This window comes from Schistocerca cancellata, chromosome 4 (genome assembly GCF_023864275.1).
Source record: "Schistocerca cancellata isolate TAMUIC-IGC-003103 chromosome 4, iqSchCanc2.1, whole genome shotgun sequence".
Lineage (NCBI taxonomy): Eukaryota > Metazoa > Arthropoda > Insecta > Orthoptera > Acrididae > Schistocerca > Schistocerca cancellata.
The window spans coordinates 526,982,735-526,999,746 of NC_064629.1; the positions used below are offsets into that span (position 1 = coordinate 526,982,735).

Below are 17,012 nucleotides of genomic sequence, written 5' to 3' on the forward strand. Positions count from 1 at the left end.
GGTAGACTACAAATGACAAATGAATCATCCAACAATGCCTAACGTGTACATTTGACATTAAACAAATTGTACTACCCAGTGTGCATGGGTGTACAGATGTGATACTGTTAGTTACAGAAGCCCATCCACCACAGCAGGGTCGTATCACATCGGATGGGAAAAATCTGTTTTTAGTTGTCCTGAGACAAAAAAACGGCATAAAAAGCATCAATCACATTGGTTTTTAATTGTCGTGAGGCCAAAAACTGCATAAAAAACATCAATCACATCAATTTTTAATTGTCCTGAGGCCAATAACTGCATAAAAAGCACCAATCAAAATCAAATCGGGTTATTAATTTCCCTGTAACTGGCGCAAAACATGTTCAAAATGCTGTCCACCGTTTCCTGCAACAAGCTGAAATCAAGAAATAGCGTGTTGCACAACTGATCAAACAGTTTCCAGGGTCATGTTCAGAATGTGTCGCACAATGCATGCCTTCCATGCAGCTAAGTTTTCAATCAGAGCACTGAATACATTATCTTTCAGATAGCCCCACAGCCAGAAGTTGGACAGATTAAGATCAGGGGATCAGGACGGCCAGGCTGTAGGGAAATGGCGGCTGATAGTTCTAGCATTTCTGAAATGGCGCTTCAGCAGCTGCTTAACTGGATTTGCAATGTATGGAGGTGTGCCATCTTTCATAAAAATGATCCCATCCACGTATCCATGCTGTTGGAGAGCGGGAATGATGTGATTGCACAAAAGACACTTGTAGCGCATACCAGTGACGGTACAGGTAACAGGACCGGAAGCACCTGTCTCTTCGAATAAATATGGCCGTATGATAAATGATGCCATAAACCTGCGCCTCACAGTGTGTGACCTTTTCAGGGAGAAATGGTACTGGTTGATTTGCGTGTGGAATTTTCGTTTTCCATATTCGACATTTCTGTGTATTGACATATCCTGTCAGATGGAAGTGGGCCTTGTCTGTCCACAAAATCTTTCACGGCCAATCATTGTCCACTTCCATGTGAGCAAGAAATTCTAAATCAAAGGTCTCTCTTGCTGGCAGGTCAACAGGAAGCAACTCATGCACATGGGTAGTTTTGAATGGATAGCAAAGATGGATGTTTCATAGGATTTTACGGACCGTGCTCAAGGGTATATCCAGTGTTTGGGCAATTCTCCTAGCCCTACACATTTGCACACCTCCACTCGTCTCCTCCTGCATTGCTGTAACCACTGCTTCCACTGATGTCGAATAAATTTGTTTCCTCCCTCTACCAGATTGCACACCAAAAGAACCTGTCTTTTCGAATTTCCAAATCACTTTCTCCAGAACCATGGCAGTCATGGGACCAACACATTTTTCAAACCCTTCAGTGTCTGGAACTTCTGCAGAGCAGCATGTGCACAGTCATCAGTCTTGTAATACAGCTTTATAAGCAGAGCGCAATCCTGCATTGAGACAGTCATGGCAAACGTCGCAAACGTCTCTTCGAATAAATATGGCCGTATGATAAATGATGCCATAAACCTGCGCCTCACAGTGTGTGACCTTTTCAGGGAGAAATGGTACTGGTTGATATTCGACATTTCTGTGTATTGACATATCCTGTCAGATGGAAGTGGGCCTTGTCTGTCCACAAAATCTTTCACGGCCAATCATTGTCCACTTCCATGTGAGCAAGAAATTCTAAATCAAAGATCTCTCTTGCTGGCAGGTCAACAGGAAGCAACTCATGCACATGGGTAGTTTTGAATGGATAGCAAAGATGGATGTTTCATAGGATTTTACGGACCGTGCTCAAGGGTATATCCAGTGTTTGGGCAATTCTCCTAGCCCTACACATTTGCACACCTCCACTCGTCTCCTCCTGCATTGCTGTAACCACTGCTTCCACTGATGTCGAATAAATTTGTTTCCTCCCTCTACCAGATTGCACACCAAAAGAACCTGTCTTTTCGAATTTCCAAATCACTTTCTCCAGAACCATGGCAGTCATGGGACCAACACATTTTTCAAACCCTTCAGTGTCTGGAACTTCTGCAGAGCAGCATGTGCACAGTCATCAGTCTTGTAATACAGCTTTATAAGCAGAGCGCAATCCTGCATTGAGACAGTCATGGCAAACGTCGCAAACGCAAAAGGAGGAAAAGCCGTATACAAACTTCAGTGGGTCGTGCGCATGACAGTTATTTTCATTTATGTATTCTGACACATACAGCGTCATCTATTGATCAATTTTCACACTATATTTTTCTTTTTTCTTCTGCCATACATTTTCCCCCTTTTTCGATAATATTCCATTGCAATTTGACGTCATTCTGACCAGTGGTGTTACTTCTATAGCGTTTTGAAAGTTTAACGCCCGCATCTCGTGGTCGTGTGGTAGCGTTCTCGCTTCCCACGCCCGGGTTCCCGGGTTCGATTCCCGGCAGGGTCAGGGATTTTCTCTGCCTCGTGATGGCTGGGTGTTGTGTGCTGTCCTTAGGTTAGTTAGATTTAAGTAGTTCTAAGTTCTAGGGGACTGATGACCTTAGATGTTAAGTCCCATAGTGCTCAGAGCCATTTGAACCATTTTGAAAGTTCAACTGTAATTATAATCACCCAGTATTTTAGATATTCACCCATCTTCAGATAGCTTAATGCAATTGCGTACTCACCTTTCATTTGATGATGGCATATTGAATATTGCAGCTGTCCTTCATGTTTTTTCACCATACATAATGTGAATGAAGGCGAATACCATACCATAGGCGCATACACCACACACAATAAAAATTGTCATGTAGAGATACTATACCTATAGTTGTCATTTTATTTGGCCAGCATGTAAATTGCTGTAATTTGAGCAATTTTGATGTTGATTGATCTCTGTTGCAATTTGTTGTGCCTTCCTGTCATGTATCTACTAGTATAGGAGCTACTTTTATATTGTGATGTATTTTGTCATCTGTATTTATTGTAATTTTGGTTAAAGGAAAGTGATCGCTTGAGGGATGAAGACCTCTACAAGTTTCTTCAAGATTTGAAACGACCATGTTCTGTTATTAAAAAGTTAAAATCAATACCTGGGACATTGAAACTTGATATTTCGCCATGCCCAGAAGAATTAAAAAACTGTCTGACTCCAGAATTAGCAAAACTTAAACCATTTCCAGGTATTTTTTACTGCAGTTCTTCTTTTTGTATTAAGTTCACTGTAGAAAAATACTTATTTTGTTTCCTGTATAATCACTTTAGTTCTGATGGTGTATGGAGAAAAGTTATCTGTAGTATTTATTGAGAATCATTACATTCCATTGTATGAGACCGAAACATCCCTGTTGATTTATGTGACCATAACCCAATGGTTTAAGCTGATTGGTATGGGTACAGGGAATACTGCAACAGGTTCCGGGCTGCTATTATACTCGTGGAATATAGATTTTTTGCAATAATTAAGGTCACTGTGAGTGTGCACTTGAAAACTGATGTATTATCATTAAACACAATGGGAGATAGTCATTACCTCTATCTTGTGGGCCTACCCACATCTAATCTCAACACGGGTACCATACATCAAAATACCATCACACAGTATCATTGTAATGTGCACATGTGCTTCTCGCTGCAGTCCATTTGTCGGCATGGTAGATGCGAACTCACATTATCAGCACTTCATATTTTTGTATTCAGTTTTTGGTTAGAAGAAAAACTGCTTGTCACTAGTAGGCACAATTTAACGATTTACTGAGGATGAGTCAGTGCTGATGGGAGGGTGACACTGAACCGATACAGTACTTGTAATCCACATTCTGCTACACCATCACAACTACTGATCATGTGCAACATGATTACTTGCAGTTAAAACTTACTACACAACAGGTCTCATAGTCATGTACACTAAGGAGTTACGAGAGTGTGCGTGTGCGCGTGTGTGTGTGTGTGTGTGTGAGAGAGAGAGAGAGAGAGAGAGAGAGAGATTACAGTTTTCAGTATGCTGAAAATGAACGTTTATCTTTCTGTGTATCCAACACTAGCACAACACACTATTCAATGACACACATATGCAGGAATTGGGTAGAAATTTAAACTGTTTCCAGCTCATTAATCCACCAGTTACAGTGTTGTTCAGCTGATGTTTCTGAACATCAGTTTTTTAGAAAATTTCAATATGCTATTTTGTTGTATCAAATTCAATTATTGCTGTTCTCAAATTCACCCACAAAATAGTTTTCAGTACTCATGATTTAGATTTTGCAGTTGTACAATAAGGAGAATAAGGACAAAAATGTGTTTCAAACCTGCGTATTCAGTTCAAAACAGTTTGAAGAGACCAACAATGAACAAAAAGTATCAACTGAAATTTGGTCAGCAGAGGCTTTTCTCTGTAGAATACGGGAATGTTAATGAAAGTAAGATAATAACATTAAGTGAATTTTCAGTTGGTGCCTTGCAGAACGTGATAAAAATATTAAATAAGAATCATTTCGTAATGTTCTGCAAAATTATATTTATTAGCTCAAAGACCAGCTTTAGGTTTCTTTGGTCATTGTCAGGTAACAACTGAATGTCATGAACGCAGGTAAAATGATGTGTGAGTTACTAGGACATTATTTATTCAGAAGATACAAAAATGGCGAAATGTAGAGTGCTTACATTAACATCATCACCGTCGGAGCATTTAGCCATACCAAAAGAAATTTCACAAACATATGAAAATTGTGGATATAATAATAAAGGTCGTGGAAAGTTCTTGTCAAATGTAAATACCTTAGGATTAAAGAAGACCACTCACCAAAAAGCAGAAGCATTGAGTTGTCAATAAGCACATGCAAAAGAAAGTAAACTTACTGACTTTTGGATTTATCCCTTGATGAGATTGTGTAAAACACATGCATGCACGCTCTCATACACGTAAGCAGGTGCATACACATGACTGGGCCCCTGCATGGTGCCAGCTTTTGTGTGTCCCTATTGACAATACAACACTTCTGCTTTTCAGTGAGTTGTCTTCTTCAATCCTTGATGGATATAAGAATAACATACATTTAACAGCAAATCGGTGGTCTCAGAGCTCATTACAATGTACAATCAGTTGACAATGAATTATAACACAGTCACTTTAACATATATGGAATTCTAGTGACTAAAAGTGCTACAAGCTCATACTGTGTGAAACCTTTGCTACATAATTATTATAACAAATAGAGTTTTTAGCAATACTTTTCACCTCTTATATAGTTTACCAATTGCTTGGTTCCTTACGTTATCTCATTACTTCCACCAATGTCTGCTTCACAAAACTAGAATTTTCTATTTATCATTGAGTCTATCATTGTGATCTGCAAGACACATTCTTACTCAGAAATCAGTTGTAGTTTGAGGAATTGATAAAATAATCTGATATTTGAATATATGTAACCATTTTAGGATTTTGGAAGCTGTGGATGAGATAAAGAACACACTGTTTGAGCAGAAGTCTCTGGAACATGCAAATACACAAAAATGCCTTAAGTATTACTTGGAAATAGAGAGATCAGTTGGTCCCAAACTGAACCATCTACATTTGTATCTACATCTACAGCCACATCCGCATAAATTCTTTGCAAGCTACCAAATGGTGCATGGTGGAGGGTACCATTTACCACTATTAGACATTCTCTTTCCTGTTTGACTCTCAGGTGGTGAATGGGAAAAACGACTATCTGTATGCATCAGTATGATTGCTAATGTCTTATTTTGTCTTTGAAGCCCTTAAATGAAATGTATGTTAGCTGCAGGAGAATCTTTCTACAGTCAGCTGCAAATTCTGGTTCTCTAAATTTTCTCAATGGTGTTTCATGAAAAGAATGTTGTCTTCCCTCCAGAGATTCTCATTTAATTCATGAAGCTTCTCTGTAATACTTGCATGTTGATTGAACCTATCACTAAGGAATCTAGCAGTGTGTTTCTGAATTGCTTCAACACTTTCCTTTAATTCAACCTGGTAAGGATCCCGAATATATGAGCAGCACTTGAGTGGGTTGCCCTAGTGTTCTTTATGTGGTCTCCTTTACAGATGAATTACATTTTCCTAGAATTCTCTCAATAAACTGAAGTTGACCAGTCACCTTTCCTACCACTGACCGTACCTGCTCATTCCATCTCACATTGCTTTGCAATGTTATGCCTAAATATCTGAATGATGTTACTGTTTCAAACAGCATGCCACTAATACTGTATTTGAACGTTATGGGTTTATTTTTCCTACTCATCTGCATGTACTTATATTTTTCTACATTTAGAGCAAACAACCATTCATCACACCAGAACTGTGCTGTTGATAGAAGACTGACCATTATCCTCTCTTTGACCGTTATATTAATTCCCCTCCTGCAACATCGAAAACACACCAACATCTGCAAATATTCTCTATTACATAATGGTGTCAAGAACACATGTAAATTGGCATTACATTGTGATCATTGATGAGTCCTGTCCCTGTTTAAGCACAAATGTCCAGCAAAATTTGTGCGGAGGTACCTTGTCTGATGCCTTGCTCAGTCTTGCACAGCTGTCACGCAAAACTGTTGGCAGGCCATGAATACCATTCAGTGCTCTGCAGCATCAACTAATCTCTACCCAACAGAAAATGTGTGAGGAATCTGAATGTGCTGTACAAGAAGGCATCTCTATGATGCAATATTCAGGAGTAGTTCCTGGGGTACTAGTTTTCTGAGCTGAATCATCATATGAAGTCATAAACACCGTACATCATTGGACCTGTTGAGCCATTTGTGAAAGATGATGTAACATAGACTACTGAGAACAGTTAGGTGTTGATGCAGAGTGTTATAAATATTATAGCCGGTTGGGGTGGCCAAGTGGTTCTAGGCGCTGCAATCTGGAACCGCGCGACCACTACGGTCGCGGGTTCGAATCCTGCATCAGGCATGGATGTGTGTGATGTCCTTAGGTTAGTTAGGTTTAAGTAGTTCTAAGTTCTAGGGGACTGATGACCTTAGAAGTTAAGTCCCATAGTGCTCAGAGCCATTTGAACCAATTTAAATATTGTAGTCTATTTACTGAAAAGTAATTGTTAAATATGAAAAGTTTCTTGTCCCTCCACTCCAAATTCCACAGCACAGTTTGATACAATTATTGTTTTCTCGTAGTGTGTACTTGTAATTGTAGTTTCATTGTTTTAATTTGCATCACTTAAGTGTGTTGTTCATTTTCTGTATTTAGTAACTTCTGTTTTCTGTGCTGTTTCAGATGAAATGAGTCGGCCAACAAAAGAAATATTGGAATTTCCTACTAGAGAAGTATTTGTTCCTCATTATACATACAGAAATCTTCTGTACGTGTATCCTAAAGACTTGAATTTTGCAAGCAGAGCAGGTAAGATTATTGTTTAAATAACTGTGCTGAATAATATCAGTAAGAAAAATATTTCAAAGTCATCATATTGTTATTATTATTATTATTATTATTATTATTATTATTATTATTCATCTACACTATCTTGGTCTGTGGGCATATTCCATCTTGAGGGGAAATTTTCCTCCTATCTGATGAGGTGACTTCTATACATTAAGTTGTCCTATTGGCTTTTGCTGCAGCAAAAGATTTTTGAATCTTTGTTTCTGTATTCACCACACTTTTTTGGCAGCACTGCACTTTTCAAGCATGTGGCTCTTTAGTTACATTCATGTGCTAGGAAAATCTCAGCTTTAAATTGATTTTCAATGTAAATTTGGTCCAGGTGGTATACAAACTAAGTGCCATTTCAAGTTCACCAGTATGTACAAAACAGTCTATTTTGGTGTGAATAAATCAAGAATATTGTGATCTATATAGATTGGTATGGTAGCAGTTACAGGTTGTCAAACACAAAATGAGAAAGCAAGCAGTAGGAGTGGACATAACTGAAATCTGTTTCTATAAACTTGAGTCCTGCAATACTTTGATACTGAGATAAATGTGTTGCATGAAGTATTGTAACATGTAGCCCTACTGAAATGTACTGTGGTGATGCATTTGTTTTTGGAAAGACAGCTGTACCACCCAAATGGAGTACAAAACTAATACATCTTGGTACACAATATATAAGTGGCACCTGTGGCCATTAACATTAATGACATGCAGTACACAGAAGGTATGATCCAGTAATGTGTGGGGATAATGTTATCTGGCAAGAGATGTCCAGAGTGCTGAAGAAAGTAAGTCTAAAATGCAAAGACATGGAGGTGATACTAGGCTTCTATAAGAAAGAATGTCCATGATTAGAAATTTTCAACATGAAGCAAAAATTAGGAAAGGTATGAGATACGGATGTGTTCTCTTTCCTTTTATATTCAGCACTAACCTCCATGTGCCTTTTGACCAAGTTTGTGAAACTACTGAGGTGGGAATCAAAATTAACGTGCAGAATATAGACATGCTGTGTTACAGCAACGGTATGCTGTGGTCCTGGAGGCACAAGATGATCTGGAGAAGGTCCTCATCACAGTGGAAAGGATTTTCTGTAATCAGTGCGGTATGAGAATGAATGAGTGAAAGAGTAAAGTGATGGTATGCGGTACTGAAGAAGAGTATCAGCTTTCATGAATAAAATTTGGAAGAGAGGTTCTAAAAGTAATAGAAGAGTTTATGTATTTGGGAAGTAGGATCATCAAGGATGGTAGAAGACAGAAAGAAATTGTGAGGAGATACAACAGGCCAAAATTCACTTAATTACTCATCAGCAAGAACATCAGTCTGGAAGTAGAGTAACGGATCATGAAAGCATCTTTTTGACTTGCTTAATGCCTAGGCATGTATTTGACCAGATTCAGGTATCATCCAGTGGCTTTGCCATACATGCACTGCTGCTCATGCTCAGCACTTAGCGCACCTTCTTTCATAGGAACATTTTGTGTTGTTCTGATTCTAGGAAACACCCTACGATATGTTACAGATTTCTGGAAACCCCTGTATTTTATTGTCTGCAAATATTCAGAATTTTTTTCTTCTCTACTGTGTACTCATAAATAATTAATATGCATAATAACTGAAGGATTTATGAAACACAGAGCTGCTATTACCAGAGGAATCACATTTTAATATGAAAAAGAACAGGATAAGAAGCATAAATCAGAGGCATCTAAGGACTTTATAGTAGGAGGAATTTGTGGATGGTCTGTTAACGTATAATTTTGTAGTTGTGTAATCTAATGTGTGCTCTGTTTTTTATAGGATCAGCAAGAAATATTGCTGTCAAAGTTCAGTTAATGTGTGGAGAGGAAGAACGACATGCATTACCTGTAATATTTGGTAAATCATCATGCCCTGAATTCATGTCAGCTGCATATACGGTCGTCAGTTATCATAACAAGTATGTTGGAGCTTTTGGGAATTATCTCTTATATTTTCTCATTTCATCAATATGCCATTGTCTAGCCACCCTGTAATGAGGAAATGTATAATGTGTTGTTTGAATTTCTCAGGTGTCCTGACTTTTATGATGAAATAAAAATGAAACTTCCAGCCAATCTTGGATCACAGCATCATTTACTTTTTACATTTTACCATATCAGCTGTCAACGAAAAATTGAACAACCGGTTGTTGAAACTCCCATAGGCTACACAGTAAGTTTATTTTTTTATGAAATTTGTGTAATTTATTAGACATAAAAGCTGCAGTCAGCAAGATTGTAGTGTGTGTTGTGAATTAATTTCCCAAAAATACAGTTTTTAGTCACACCTAAAGCAATCTGTGTAATTTATGCACACTCAGTAACTGTTACGTTACTGATTGTAACTAAGGAAGAATCAAGATTACAGTGCCTTTTAAAATCTTACATATGAATTTGTCTGTAAAAGCCTGCTGGGGTGGCCGAGTGGTTCTAGGCGCTACAGTCTGGAACCGCGCGACCGCTACGGTTGCAGGTTCGAATCCTGCCTCGGGCATGGATGTGTGTGATGTCCTTAGGTTTGTTAGGTTTAAGTAGTTCTACATTCTAGGGGACTGATGACCTCACAAGTTAAGTCCTATAGTGCTCAGAGCCATTTTGCCTGTTAAAAAAACACACACACACACACTTAACTAGTTAGTGTATAAGCCTCTGAGACCTGTTGTATTGTAAGTTTGAACTGCAAATAATCATGTTGTACATGATTAGTTATTTAAACATTTATTTGTTTGTTTATTTTTTGCAAACTGTGTTGTTCTATTTTATGTTTTCAAGAGCAATCTTATAGTCAGGTATCAAATATCGTGTTGTTCCTAGTATCCTTATACATTTGTTAAATGCATTACCTAACATCACTTGATGTTGGAATCAGAAAGTTAAACTTTCAGTTCATAATTTAGTTGCTAAGTAGTTGTCAACCACAGGAATGGCTAACAACCAACTGTCAATCCAAATGAATTGCCACCACTGAACTGTGGCCAGGAGTGCAGTTGATCACCTAGTGACAGAACATGCTGCTGAGCACAACATGTGGGACTTCAATTACTGTGACTGCTTCATAACTCGTGGATCTAGACACTTCCCCCTCTCCCTCCCCCCTTCCCGTCCCCTCCCCTCCCCTTTCCCCAATATCAGTTTCTCTGAACTACATAGATGAATGTGATTCTTGAAACACACCTTTCCATTATGCAGCCCTCATGGCTTTAATCTCTGCTGGCTTCCATCCCACATCCACCTCTATCCCTGTCCTCGAGTGTCCCATTTCACTCTATTAATTTACATTCACACTTTTATCTCCACAGTCTCCTTCTCCCTCTGATCTATCCCCCACCACTTCAGTGTGTGACACATGAAATTTCCTGGGCCTGAGCCAGGACAGGTTCACCGGTTGCACACTCCTAGCCTGTTCCCTTACTGCATCCCCATTTAAGCCATCAGCCTCCCTTTCCTCTGCCCCATTTTCCTCGTGCCTTCCTTCTCCTCTCATCCACTCCACCCAATCAACCTCCTTGTCCTAGTTGGGCTGCAACAATGAGACAGGTGTGTGTGTGTGTGTGTGTGTGTGTGTGTGTGTGTGTGTGTGTGTGCGCGCGTGTGTGAAGCTCTGAAGGAAGACAGTGTCAGAAAGCTCAGCAACATTTTCAATCTTGTTTATGTGCCTGTCATCTGCTCATCACCTGACCTATACAGAGATATTACATTTACTCCTTCCATTAATTGTATTCCACCTGGGACTTCCCTGTGTCATACTAATATTTAAGGGGTAAAGGTGACAAATGTCACAAAAGTTTAGTTTCTGAGTCACCAATAGGCACATAAAGAAGGCTGAGAAATCACTAGCGTCTTGGTGAATCCATCTGCAGTGCAAATACACACACATGCGCCTTTAAGACTACATTGTCCAGGATTACTACATTGTATCAGCATTGTGACTTGACTGGGGTCAGGGGGTTGTGTTGATGAATGGAGGAAGGTGGAGGACAGTGGGAAGGTGATTTGAGTAAGGATGGTTGATGGGTGTTGGCAGAGACAGCATGCACACAGGATGGAAGGTTATGTTGAACTTCTGAGATGAGATCACTGTCACATTGCAAAAGTCCATTGTAACCTTCAACCTATTCTCACATCATTAGTCCCATCCCAGAATCTCTCCACTGAATTAACCTCCCTCCTCACACCATCTATCCCCCCCCTCCCCCCCCCCCCCACACACACACACCTTCTACATGCTTACCAAAACCCATGAACCAAACAATCCTGGATGCCACATTGAAGCTGTTCACTGTGTTCCCGTGGAAAGAATCTAGGCTCGTTTTGAGCAGCACCTCCAACCAGTGGCCTGCAGACTACCTTCTCATCTCAAAGACATGACCCACTTCCTTCAGTGGTTCTCAGCCATCCACACCCCTTACTCATTGCTGTTGATACCACCTGCCTTTATACCAGCCACGCCCATGCCCATGACCTCATTGCTATTGAGCACTCTCTCTCCCTATATACATTAGATTAGATTAGATTCAGTTTTCGTTCCATAGACCCAAAAATGAGATGATTCTCATGGGTGTGGAGCAGGTCAGAAAGTATAACAAAAAACATAAACCATCTGAATATGATACTAACCTGATCATTTGTCAGGAGACTGTCAAAATAGGTGAATACATTACAGTAAACTGGAACTGCTAATATTCACAGAATTAATACTCTGTCAAAACGAAAAATAATTATGCAGTTTTAATAAATTCATCACACACAAAATACCTAATCTTGTCTGTTGTGACCAGGTGCTGTCACAACTGAAATCTAACAGACATTTTTACAGAAGCTGGTCTAATGTTCCCTGTTAAGATATTCATCTATAGAGTAGAAGGAGTTGCCTATCAAAAAGTCTTTCAAACCCTGATTAAACTGTACTTTATCTGAAACCAAGTTTTTTTTTTAATGGTTTCTGGCAGTTTATTGAAAATGTGTGTTCCCGGACCAAGCTAAGTGATTTTAGGTCTTTATGTAGATTGCTCTTATGCCTAGTATTGATACTATGTATTGAGCTATTGCTTGGAAATAGAGATATATCACTTATAACAAATTTCATTAATGTATAAATATGCTGAGAAGCAGTGGTTAGAATACAAAGTTCCTTGAACGGGTTTCGACTTGATGTTCTTGAATTTACAACACAAATGAATCTTATTACACACTTTAACAAGCTCTGTGGTATGCCCTTCCCAATTGAATTTAGTATCAAGTTGTAATGCCAGAAATTTAACCTGTCACCCATTTTCATCTTCATGTCTTCATATGTTATACACATTCTCAAAGGAAACCTCTTAGGTTCTGAGCTGCATGCACTGGGTCTTTTCAAAGTTTAATGACAGTGAATTAGCATTAAACCATTTATTAGTATCAGTGAAAATTTGATTAGCAGCCATTTCTAAATCTGTATTTGACTTGCTACTTATTGCAATGTTTGTATAATCTGCAAACAAAACAAACTTAGCATCTGGCAATGTAACAGACAAGAGGTCATTAATGCACACAAGAAAAAGCAACAGACCCAAGATGGAACCATGGGGAACACCACATGTAATTAATTCCCAATCAAATGAAGACTGACTGCTTACTGCACAGGTATTTTGCAATGACACCCTTTGTTTCCTGTTAGTTAGATAAGACTCAAACCATTTTGTAGCACTGCAGGTGACATCATAATATTCTAATTTACTTAAGAGAATGCTGTTATTCACACAGTCAAAGGCTTTTTACATGTTGCAGAAAATGTCAGTAGCCTCTAATTTGTTATCTAATGAATTAAGTACATTTTCGCTGTGTATGTGAATAGCTTTCTCCATATCAGAACCCTTAAGAAACCCAAACTGTGACTTGGACGATATATTATATGCAGTCAGATGCTTAGGGAGAGGCTTGAACACAACCTTTTCAAATATTTGTGAAAAAGCCAGTGAAAGTGAAACTGGTTGATAGTTTGGTGGTATCTCTTTATCCCCCTCCTTCTAAAGAGGCTTAACTTCAGCCTATTGTAGCCAGTCTGAAAGTGTTCTACTGATAAGAGATTGATTACACAAATATCTTAAGATAGAACTCAACTTGTATGAGCACTCTTTGATTAACTTAGTTGATATATTATCATAACCACTAGAATACTTAGATTTTAAGGATTTTAAGATGGATGCTACTTCTTTGGGAGACGTGAGTGTCATTTACATTTTACTGAAGTTATTTGTGAAAACTGGTCTCAGATACACCATTGCAATGTTTACTCATAACCCCAAGCTGTCACTAACAGAAATGAAGTACTTGTTTAAGAGGTTTGCAACACTACATGCACTTGTTAGCAATGTCTCATTTATTTTTAGAGCTATCTGTCCCTCTTCCTTTTTGGCCCCACCTGTCTCTGTCTTCACTATATCTCATATAGTTCTGTTTTGTTGATAGGGTCAGTAGGAACCACAGCGATATGAGACCCCATGATCCAAGAAGCCATTCCACCTCTAAATTAATTTTCCTAACAGAAGAGTTTAAATGAGGCTGGTCATGGCACCTGAGAACTGATACAAGCCAACACCAGTATGTCTCATTGCTGAAACGATCTTTACCAGTTCACCTGCAATTGAATAATTAGGATCCAAGTCTGTGCTGTTGCCCACCCCAACCACTATTACCACAGTGTCTTCCTTTGTAAAGTCTTAGCAAAGTGAGCCAACATCCTCTACCACATTGCCCAGACTTGCACTAGGTTTAACAAAACTTGTAACCAGCACCTCCAGCCAATTGCCTGCAGACTGTCTTCCCATATCAAAGACGTGAACCACTTCCTTCATCAATTATCAACCATCCACACCCCTTACCCCTTACCCCTTATTCATCACTACTGATGCCACCTGTGTTCACACCAACCACCCCCATGCCTGTGGTCTTGCCACAATTGAGCATTCTCTCTCCCAATGTCATCCCAACTTCAGTTCCAGCACCTCATTCCTTATACCTCTAATCACATCCATACACATAATTCTTCCTATTTCAGTGGAAGAAAGACAAACAAATCCACATGGGAACCTGTATGGCACCCTTCTATGCCCACCTGTTTGTCAGCCATTAGGGAACCCCTCCTCCTTCCAGCCACCCAAAATCCCAAAGCCCATATCTGGTTCAGATTTATTGATGGTATCTTTATGATCTGGACCTCATTTCTCCACAACCTCAATATGTTCTCACCCACCCATCTCAGCTGGTCATCGTCAGTCCAGTGTGCCACCTTCATGGATATTGATCTCCACCTCTCAGGTGCATTCATACATACCTATGTCCATCAACAGTATCTGCATTTTGATAGCTGCTATCCTTCTCACACTAAAAAGTTTCTTCTGTATAGACTGGCTTCTGATTGATGGCAAATCTGCAGTGACAAACACCACCTTGCCCAGTACTCAGAAGGTTGCACTAAGCCCTTCACAGACAAGCATTACTCCCAAACTCAGTTAGTAAATAGATTTCCTGTGCCAGATCCACATGTGCCCCCCTAATCCTCTGACCATCCCAGGAATCAGTTACAAAGAGTGTTCTGCCCCCCCCCCCCTCTCCACCCCCACCCCCCTGTTCCTCATCATCCATTATCATCTCAAACTGGACCAAGTTAATCATATGCTTGACCAGGGATTCCACTACTTATTGTTGTGCCTGGAAATGAAGGACATTCTACCAATAATCATGCCCATTCCTCCCAAAGTGGTATTCCACTGCCTACCCAGTCTACACCTTATGCCACAATGGTCAAATCCCTATGGAAGACCCAGGTGCAAGACTTGTCCAGTGTATCCTACTCCATTCCTGTCACAGGCATATCATATCAGAGGGAGAACCATCTGTGAAACCATCATATCTTATACCAGTTCCACTGTAATTTCTGCACAGTGTTCTACATGGGCGTAATTACCAACCATCTGTCCACCCAAATGAATGGCCACTGACAAACTGTGGTCAAGAGCAGAGTTGAGCATCCAGTGGCAGGCTGAGCGCAACATGCTCGACTTCGATGGATGCTCCACAGCCCATGCCACTAGATCCTTCACTCAGCACCAGCTTGTGTAGGTTACATAGATGAGAGTTGTCCTTGCATAACATCCTTCAGACCTGTAATCTTCCTGGCCTTTGTAATCTTCCTGGCCTTTATCTCAGCTAGCCTGTGCCCGACATCCACCTTCATCCTTGTCACATGATTGTAACTTCACTCATCCTTCACTCACACCCTCGTCTCTGCACACACTCTCTCTCTCTCTCTCTCTCTCTCTCTCTCTCTCTCTCTCTCTCTGTCTCTGCCCAATCTCTCCCTCCTAATCCTCTCCCTTCCACAGTGTGCTGTTCACAACTCTCATGCCTGTGACCAGAAAATGCTTATTAGTGCCACATTCCTATCCACTGCACCTGCTGCCTCTTCTTCTCAGTCATCAGCCACTCTTACTCAGCCCTCCCATCCACTGCCCTCCTTTTTTCTCCCCTCGTCCACTCCACTCAACAAAAGCACTGACACCAGTTGGACTGCAGTCTGGCACAGGTGTATTTAGTATTACCATATCAGCATCATACTAATGTCTCATGACTTTCATTTATGCCATTTATATCAGTCCATCCCATTGTAGGAGATGCAAAAACAACTCTTGTTAACAATGGAATGGTTAAAGATGAACATTCATTTTTTAGTGGCAGCATTGAATTGATGGATACCCATTTCCTTGGTAGTAGCTTCACTAGTAGTAGATGTGGACAGCAGGAATTTCTTTAATCCATTTATGCATGTTATATACCGCTCAGTGTGTGAACTCTATGGTCAGTGAGTATATTTATTCATCTCAGTTTATATTTGAGCCAAAATACATCAGTATCTGATCTATGTAGATGCGACATTAAGTATTTTAAATGCCATGTGATTTTCTTTTAGGTGTGTTGTTTGGAGAACACTAATTATTTAGCTGTTTTGTTCCCTTCTAGTGGCTTCCATTGTCCCCAGATGGCCGGCTCCAAGTTGGGGATTTTTGTCTTCCAGTAATGGTGGAACATCCACCACCTAGATATTCCTACATTCCACCTGACGTGCTTCTACCTGGTACTAAATGGGTTGATAACCATAAGGGCATCTTTAGTGTTGTTTTAGAAGCTGTTACTTCGGTTCATACTCAGGTAACACACAGTTATACTGCATTTGATATTAATGATAGATTTCATTATCTTTGATGTGAATTTTCATTACAAACAAATTAATTAACTTTTAGGTAGCTACATATTAAGTAAATGAGTACATCCAAAGCTATACTTCATAGTATTTGTCTGATAGTTAAGAGATCATGGAGTTTGTTGTACATATAAGCAAATAATGAGATGAACATGAGATACATAATGAGCAAATAATCATGTGGCAATGAATGTTTGAGAGCATTTGTTCCCTTGCATGCATAGTTCTCATTGTAGCTTGGTCTAGTAATTTATTTAGTGAGTAAGTATCACAGAATTTATTTTGTTGCTTTCCACACCAATGGTAGTGCACACAGCCTAACATACTTACGTAATTCAGCGATTTTTCCCCCCCTTCATTCGC

The 17,012-nt window shown here is 39.6% G+C and overlaps 1 protein-coding gene across 1 annotated transcript in view; it reads left to right on the forward strand.

Annotated features, from left to right (window-relative positions):
• LOC126183490 (dedicator of cytokinesis protein 7) overlaps positions 1–17,012 on the forward strand; it is a 266,895-nt gene that overhangs the window by 92,641 nt on the left and 157,242 nt on the right. Inside the window, exons 10-14 of the mRNA XM_049925523.1 lie at positions 2,971–3,151; positions 7,230–7,355; positions 9,192–9,330; positions 9,443–9,584; positions 16,409–16,597. Coding sequence (XP_049781480.1) covers positions 2,971–3,151; positions 7,230–7,355; positions 9,192–9,330; positions 9,443–9,584; positions 16,409–16,597 — 777 coding nt within the window. The remainder of the gene's footprint in view (positions 1–2,970; positions 3,152–7,229; positions 7,356–9,191; positions 9,331–9,442; positions 9,585–16,408; positions 16,598–17,012) is intronic.